Source organism: Vitis riparia, chromosome 9 (genome assembly GCF_004353265.1).
Source record: "Vitis riparia cultivar Riparia Gloire de Montpellier isolate 1030 chromosome 9, EGFV_Vit.rip_1.0, whole genome shotgun sequence".
NCBI lineage: Eukaryota > Viridiplantae > Streptophyta > Magnoliopsida > Vitales > Vitaceae > Vitis > Vitis riparia.
The window spans coordinates 3,006,318-3,015,245 of record NC_048439.1 but is presented as its reverse complement, the minus strand read 5'-3'; the positions used below and the strand labels follow the sequence as shown (position 1 = coordinate 3,015,245).

The window sequence follows — 8,928 nt, the reverse complement described above, 5'->3', positions numbered from 1 at the left end:
ATAGATTAATGAGAAAAAACCAATTTTCGTCTAGAAGCAGACCTAATATTACTAGCCGGAAGTGATCACTGTCCAGAGTGGGATTCTTATCAACATAGGAGACAGTGATAGGAAGAAAAGAATCACAATATATGCCAAGAAACACAAAATCATATTCTGATCCCACTCCACCCACCCCCAGCTTTTAATTCTTTAACAAAGGAGCAGATGTGACCACACATTGGCAAAAGAAAACAAGAGAGAGAGAGAGAGAGCACTGTGAAAACATCTCTTCTCCTATCACTTGGGTGTGGCAGAGGAATAAAGGGAGAATCTCTTCTTTGGGTCATTCTATGGTAGTGAAAAGTCCTTTTCGGTACCATACCTCCATTTTTTAACCAATAAGAATAAGCCACATGTAAGGTATAGATGAATAAAAAATTCAGAATAACCAATACTACAAGTTACCAACCGGCCATCTCATCCACATTACATTTAAATTATCTTTACAACCACCATTTATATTATTGAATAATTTATTTTATAAAAATTGTAAAATATTTAAAATTTTGTAAAAATGATCATTTTTTGAAATAAAATTTGCCACTTATTTTATGATATTGGGTTTTATTATAGTTAAATTAAAATGAGTATTTATTATTAAAATTAGAATTGTGATCAATCAATTATTAATTTTTTATTAATTGTAATTTATTTTTTTAATGGAGAAGATGGGATTAAATATTTAAAAGATTTTTTGGAAGTGGAAAAAAAATTCTTAAAATAAACAATTTGAAAATTTTGGAGAGTAGCGGAATGTTGGAATGGTAAAAATTCCATCATTTCTAAGGGTGATTAGTATGCCGAGCAATATTGATGCTATTAGAAGTGACAAAAAAAAGTTAAAATTAAAAAATTAGAAAAATTAGAAAAATTAGAAGGTAGGAAAAATGTGTGTAATTAGTATTTTTTAAATAATATAATAACTATTTGGAGTTGGAATTTTTTTAAATAAATTAAAATAAATTTAAAAATAAGTATTTATTGTTAAATAGTATTTGAAAATTATATTATTAATTTTTTATTGTAAATTTGATTATTTTTGTTGGGACAAGTTGGATGAAATATTGAAAATAGGAAAACCAATGGAAGTTGAAAATAAAATTGCATGATTTCAATTAATTCTAAGCATAATTTGAGCCCTCTCCAATTTTTTAGTGTATCATTTTTTAATTTTTTGGAGGATATTTTTCATTATTTGCGTAATTAGTATGGATAACCAATATTATTATATTTTCAAGAAAAAAATTATTAAAATTTGAAAAAGATTTTCAAATTTTTTAATGTTTTTAACTTTTTTTTAGGATAATTTTCATCATTTTTAAGATTAATTAGTATTAATAAACAATATTATTATATTTTCAAGTGGAAAAAAAATTCAAAAAATTGTAAAATTTCAAAGGTACAAAGAATGTGAATAAGAGTATGAAGAATGTAAAGATGAGTATTAAGAATATAAAATTTCTCATATTTTTCATACATTTCCTTATGTTCTTTGTATTATCTCTAACTTTTTAGTATTTTAACTTTGTAATATCTTTTAGGATAATTTCCATCATTTCTAAGTTTAATTACATTTTTCAAATTTCCACGATAAGAAAAATGTGAGGAAATGTACGAAGAATCTAAGGATTTCTCATATTCTTCGTACCATTCCTTACCTTTTTTCGTACTATTCCTCACATTTTTTGTACCATTTACAATTACTAAGTTTAATTAGTATTAATAAACAATATTATTATATTTCCATGTGGAAAAAAATTCAAAAAATATGAAAAATTGTCAAATTTATAGGGTACGGAGTATGCAGGGATTTCATATTCTTCGTATTCTTCATTACATTTTTCGTACATTTTCTCATATTTTCTATACTTTTACTTATATCCTTTACAATTACTTAGTATTTTAAAATTTTAATTTTTTAGGATAATTTATATTATTTTTAAGCTTAATTAATATCAATAAACAATATTATTGTATTTTCAAGTGCAAAAAAATTTAAATAAAAAAATAAATCAAAATATTCCAAAAATTATAAAATTTCAAAGATATGAAGAATATAAAGAAGGGTATAAACAATATTAGGATTTTCTCACACTCGTCGTATCATTTCTCACATTCTTCGTATTCTTTCCAATTTTTTAGGATTTTAATTTTTAAATTTTTTTGAAGATAATTTCCATCATTTCTAATCTTAATTAGTATCAATAAACAATATTATTATATTATTGAAAAACCGTCAAATTTCTATTAAGAATGTGGGGAATGGTAAGAAAAATATGAGCCTCACATTTTTCGCACCCTTCCTTACATTCTTTGTACCTTATTCACATTCTTTGTACCTTTATTCACATTTTTCATACCTTTTACAATTACTTAGTGCTTTAAAATTTTAAATTTTTTGAGGATAATTTCTATTATTTCTAAGGTTAATTAATATCAATAAACAATATTATTATATTTCTAAATGGAAAAAAATTCAAAAATATGAAAAAAAAAATTGTCAAATTTCCAAGGTACCAAAAATGTGAGAAATTGTATGAAAGATGCAAGAATGGGTATGAAAATTTTGAGGATTCCTCATATTTTTCATACTCTCACAATTTTTTAGTGTTTTAATTTTTTTAATTCTTTTTACGATAATTTTCATTATTTCTAAACTTAATTTATATCGATAGATAATATTATTATATTTTTAAGTGGAAAAAATTAAAAAATTTTGAGGGTACAAAGAATGTGGGAAAGAGTACGAAGAATGTGAAGATTTCTTACATTCTTTGTATTCTTTCTCACATTCTTCGTGCCCTCTTCAATTTTTTACTGTTTTATTTTTTTTTTAATTTCTTTTAAGGATAATTTTCATCTTTTCTAAGCTTAATTAGTTTTAATAAATAATATTTATTGTTTTTCCATGTGAAAAAAAAAATTGAAAATTTTGAAAAATTGTAAAATTTTCGAGGTAAAGAGAATATGACGAAGAGTGCTAAAAATGTGAGAATTCCTTACATTCCTTGTTCTCTTCCTCACATTTTTTGTATCTTTTACAATTACTTAGTATTTTAAATTTTGATTTTTTTGAGAATAATTTCCATCATTTTTAAACTTGATTAGTATCAATAAACAATAATATTTGTATTTCTAAGTGAAAAAAAATTTGAACATTTTGAAATATTTGAAAATTTGGAGGGTACGGAGAATGTGAAGTAAGGTATGAAGGATGTGAAGATTTTTAAGCTTAATTAGTATTAATAAACAATATTATTGTGAAAAAAGTATGGAGAATGTAAAGATTCTTCATATTCTTCGTACACTTCCTCATATTCTTTGTATTATTTTCAATTTTTTAGTATTTTAATTTTCTAATTTTTTGAGGATAATTTACATCATTTCCAATGTTAAAATTTTGAATTCTTGTTTTTTAAACCATTCTATCAATAATAATTCAAAATAATATTATTAAACTATGTTATTGTCATTTAAGTTAAAAAGTAAATCTAAAATTTTAAAAATACAAATAATTTAGGGTACGAAAAATATGAGAACAATATGAAAAATGTGATAAATATATGTTTGGTACCTTCATCACATTTTTCATATCGATTTTTAGTTTTTAATTTTTTGTAATTATAAATTTATTTTCAAAAATACTATCATTAGTAACTCAAAAAAGTATTAGTAATTTATTTTATTGTAATTTTAATTTAAAAACTTAAATTCAAAAAATATAAAATTTGGAGAGTTTCTAATTACCTAAGCTTTACATATGATTATCAAAATGTTGAATTTTAATACAAATATCCATTTCATATTAAAATATTACCATATTCATTTTTATGTCCAATTTAAATGTTTAATAATTTGTTAAAAATAAAATAATGTAGTTATGGTGTATGATGAAAATTTTTTTTGTTAATAAATATGTTTTCAAATTTTACATCAAATTCATTTTTATTTTTTTCTAATTCTATTTTTATCTCAATATTTATTTTATTTAAACCCAAAATTGTTGAGAACGGAAGCAGAAGAAATTAAAGAACAAGAGACCGGAAGGCCACAACCAGTTCTTCCCTTAACCAGTTAAGTGGATTTTTTTTTCAAATTTAAAATGGATGGCCAAGATGTAATATTGGACATCCAATGGCTTAAAAACTTTTGGGTAGGGTACCTCCTGGTACCCTAGAATTTTCCCTCTCGTTGACACTCATTTCCCTTTTTAACATTTTTGCTAAAATTGCAGAGTGAGGGTGAGATTGAGAAAGACATGACTAAGGACCACTGAGTATTGCAAGGTAAAGTTCCTTTGTCAATCATTATTGGGATATTTCCTTTCTGGCTGTTCTTTTTCCTCTTTTGGGTACCAATGATTCTTCCCTTGATGTGTGGTCTTGCCATTATTCTTCTCCCACCCAATCCCACTTAACCAGGCATTTTCCTATTTCCCTAAAATTCAAACAATATATACACACACAGCAACATATAGAACAATATGATCCTGTCTACCTATATGTATGAACCCCCTCCCCCACTTTGTCCATGCCCATGCAACTAAAGACCACCTGTCCATTTAGCTACTTTCCTTATGCTTCATGACTCCATCGGGAAGTTTTTGTAATGTAAACTCAGGACATAGCTTGTGGGGTTCTTCATCATTAATGGATTTGGCCTCAGCATGAGGCAGATGACCACCATGATTAGGTTCCCTGGCACATGAACTTCGAGCTTGTAAGATATAACAGATGGTTGACTCGAAACAGAATATTTTAGGCTTCTTCCGTGAAGACATTGATTTGAAGGACTGAGAGTCCTGCCTACCATCATAGTCTGCCCTTGATCCCTTCATCACATCATGGATATAGGGTTGAAAATGGCACCATTAGCTCGGGACAAGTTATGCCAACTGAGACACATAATGTCACCAAAATCATAGACTTTGGCATGTATTGATGCGGCAGAATATTTGAATCACAACTTTTGATCTCGATCATTGAATGTGCACGGTAAAATTTAAATCAAAGTATAAGAGTATAAACAAATGAAACTTGAATACAAAACCCGGGATTCAAAAGTACCAAAAAAATATCTTTCGATTTTGCAATAGAACCTAATAAACATTCTAGGCCTTTCTCCCGATATGGACTACTTGCAGTGTATAAATTCCTTTAGGGAGAAAAGAAAACAATGTATAGAGGTGATGAAACAACAAAGGGTTATGATTGTATAAAAATAAGAAAGAATCAATCAAATCTACTTTTACTCTGAGTTGTATATTATGGAAAGATGTCTCTTGTTTCATGTTCTTGATCTTTTTAATTAATAAAAATAAAAAAATAGAAAAAAAATAAAAAAATGAAAAAATAAAAATAAAATCTCCTTGTCATAGAATCAACTGCTGTCTCCACTTTTAGTTGTCTAAGTAGGTTAGGCATTTATAAAGAGACCCGTCTTTTCATCAATATGGTTTTGTTTCATCATGAAACAAGTGTTTGATAGAATAGTAGAAAGGAAATTCTCTGGAAAAATGTCTGGGCAAAAGGTTGATAGCATTAGGAAAGGGAAATGGGGCTTTGAGTGGGCTGTCTTTTCTTGCATATGTGCCTTTTTTTGATTTGAGTTTCCAACCCTTTGTAACCATGAAAATAATAATAATAATAATGACAGGAATTATACCACGTAACATTGTATCGAACAAATAGATAACTTAAAGAAATTGTCATTTCAAAATTTTGGTACCCATTTGGAATTTAATTCATCATCTTCACTGTATGTGTCTTATGTGGCGTTTGTTTTTTTTGACTTAATTCTAAATAAAATCTTAATACTTAATAATATTAAATATTAGATTGTTTGTTTTTATAGTATTTTATTTTTATTAAATATTAAAAAATAAAAAAATCAATATGTAATTTTTTCAACTTAGAAAAACCTACATATTTTTATTTTTTCTATTTAATAAAAAATTATAATAAGTCATGAAAAAGTAAAAAAATAAATAACTTAAATTCTGAAAACAAATTATTTTCACTAAAAAGCCAAAAAACCGAACACTCTCTTGTTGTACAACAAAATCCATTACCATCAGCATGGTTTTTTTTTTTTAGTAAAGGAAAATGGTATATGCCAAAGCATATATTTTATCTTTTTTATTGATTCAGCTATCGTAGAACACAACAATATTATATTGGTAGCACACAAAACCAGAGAAAAAGTGATTCCTTACATCATTATCACCATCAGCATTGTCGCTCTCAATGCCAATTACCCACCTTACTCTCTCCTCTTATCTCTTCAAAAGCGTTTTATACTGTTTTCTTTCCGTTTCTTGAAATGCCTACCACCACTGTAAATTATATATGTTACTTTCTGTTGTGGATTTACATGAACTCTTCCTGAGTGTTGCAGAAAAATAAGATGAATATTGAATGTCAATCAATCAAACCGACTTCTTCTTTTTTTTATTATACTTTATTTTGAATACGGATCCTCATCTTTCTTTGTGATTACCTGCAAGATAAGACTAGTTGCAGAACTATTCTCGACCTTGATTCACCTTGCTCTCCGTTTATATGATTTTTCAGAAAGCTTTCACAGAATCCTGGGGGATTGAGTGCACTAAACGCTAGAGCACTTGGTACATAAACTAGATAATTTTCTTATTTTCTGACAAGAATCAAGTGGGAAAAGCCAGCTCTCATTGCTTTGATACCCAAATCTCACTTGTCCTTCACACTACTCTCTCTCTCCCTCTCTTATTTAAACCCTCCTTGCCCATGCCATACAGCATATTGCATTCTCACCACTACTACAAACCCTTCAAGTAGTATAGTTTTCTTCTGTTCTCTCCTTGCTTTCTTCTCTGTGTTATGGAAAGAACTCAACAGCATAGACAAGTTGCCCACATGAGGCAGTCCCTCTTTGATCAGGTTTTCCTTTTCTCCTTTCTCTTCTGAACCTCTTAACCTTCCAAGTGTTGGCTTTGTGTAGTTTTGTGTTGGAAATATAAGAAAATCCCACCAGGTATACGGAGAATTGGAGCTAGCTAGGATTTGAATGTGTTCATAGCTGGACGTATGCATGTATGCATGTGGGTACTTGAAATGCACCTGACTATACTGCTAAGCAATTCATTTGCCATTGCAGGGACTTCTTGATGAGCAATTCGTTCAGCTGGAGGAACTGCAGGATGATGCTAACCCTAATTTTGTAGAAGAAGTTGTTACATTGTTTTACCGGGATTCAGCTCGACTCGTCCTTAACATAGACCAGGCACTGTAAGTGAATTCAGATGAATTATCTGCTTACGTTCAAAATTTATTCTTAATAAAAGCATTGACAGTAATGTCTGTCCAGAAAATGTCTTCAAGATACTAATGTCATGTTGTTGTGGGTCTATGCAGGGACAAGACCCCTCTTGATTTTTCTAAGTTGGACAGCTACATGCACCAGTTCAAAGGAAGTGCTTCAAGGTAATAAAAAATAATAAAATAAAATAAAATTAAAATTAAAATATAAAAAAACCCATAAAACAAATATTCATTTAAGGTATCACCAAGTATATTCTGTCTTGTTTTAACAAATAATTCCCTTTTTTTCTCCTTTTTTCTTATTGGATGCAGCATTGGAGCCAAAAAGGTAAAGGGTGAATGCACACTGTTTAGAGAATATTGCAAGGCAGGAAATGGAGAAGGGTAAGTCCATTTCTACTTAGCTTTTTCATAATCAAACCCCCAAGTAGACAGTCCAGATTATTGATTTTTCCCTTTTCCCAAATCTTGATTCATTGGCTTCTCTGCTGTTTACTATTGATTGATTCATGTTGTATGAAAGAGACCAATTGAATTAAAATCTTTGCTTCTAACTGATGGCTTTGCATGAACACATGCTGTTCATGCAGATGTATGAAGACCTTCCAACAGCTGAAGAAAGATTATGCAGTTCTGAGAAAGAAGCTTGAAACCTATTTTCAGGTCATTTTCCTTTCCCTTCTGTTTGAGAAGATGGTGAAAATTGAAGAGTCAGATTCCAAAATGTGTACATTACTCTGTTTATTACCAAGCCAATCTATTCATTTGCTTTCATTTTCTTTAATGATTCAGTTGGCAAGACAAGTGGGGCCCGTCGAGACCGCGTGTCGGCGCAAGTGAGGATCAACAGTGCCATGTGGCAAATGGCCATTGGCGTATGTGCACAAATCCACCAATCCCTATCCTGCACCCCCAACCCTAGATAAAAAGGGTGTAATATTTTCCGTGTTTAGGGTTTTATGATATCCCATGTAAGATTTGCTTTGGATATTTCGGTTGATGAATTTAAGTGCTTTAGGGAGCTCTGCTTTCAAATCTTTTATGAAAGGGAATGATCTATCACTGGGTCTTTCTCAGCCCAGGCCCACATTGTAACAATGGGCCTGGCCACAATCAAAGCAATATTCGGCAAGTGGCTTTATTTCGAGCATGTGTTGGACAGATTCTTAAGCACCCCAGGCTAGTGGGTTCAGCCCAAGTCCACTAGTCTTATATCCAATCTCTCCGGCCCAACTAGAGACATCAATTAATAAATCAATACAAACTGACCATAAAAATCCTTATATGAAAGAGGCCTTTCTTGGTCATGGTTTAAATTTTTTTAAAACAACTTTTAAAACGAGCAATAAATTGTTTTTTGAAACAAAATTATATTTAAGAATTAAATTTGAAAAATAGTTTTATCTTTTCCTATTCTTCGGCACCGTGTTTATATTTGCATCCATCAAATATCTCTATATATTTCCATTTGAATTTTAAAAGATAAAAATAAAATCTAAGACACTAATGAAAAACTAGAAAACGCTTTTAAAGAATTCAAAAATCATTTATAGTATTTTATTTAAACACACCTCTAAATAAAATATTC

The 8,928-nt window shown here is 29.1% G+C and overlaps 1 protein-coding gene across 1 annotated transcript; it reads left to right on the top strand.

The window, feature by feature from the left end:
- The first annotated feature begins 6,459 nt into the window (after positions 1-6,459).
- LOC117922529 (histidine-containing phosphotransfer protein 4) lies at positions 6,460-8,387 on the top strand. Its single transcript, XM_034840668.1, has 6 exons — positions 6,460-6,959; positions 7,177-7,307; positions 7,434-7,502; positions 7,653-7,724; positions 7,931-8,003; positions 8,133-8,387. The coding sequence occupies exons 1-6, from the start codon at positions 6,900-6,902 to the stop codon at positions 8,178-8,180; spliced, it is 453 nt and encodes a 150-aa protein (XP_034696559.1). The 5' UTR covers positions 6,460-6,899; the 3' UTR covers positions 8,181-8,387.
- Positions 8,388-8,928: the final 541 nt, after the last annotated feature.

Bases quoted from the DNA above. Each gene is read 5' to 3' on its own strand.
- LOC117922529 (XM_034840668.1), top strand. From the start codon at position 6,900: ATGGAAAGAACTCAACAGCATAGACAAGTTGCCCACATGAGGCAGTCC. The intron at 6,960-7,176 runs GTTTTCCTTTTC...TTGCCATTGCAG, and splicing joins GGCAGTCCCTCTTTGATCAG to GGACTTCTTGATGAGCAATT. The intron at 8,004-8,132 runs GTCATTTTCCTT...TTAATGATTCAG, and splicing joins AGCTTGAAACCTATTTTCAG to TTGGCAAGACAAGTGGGGCC.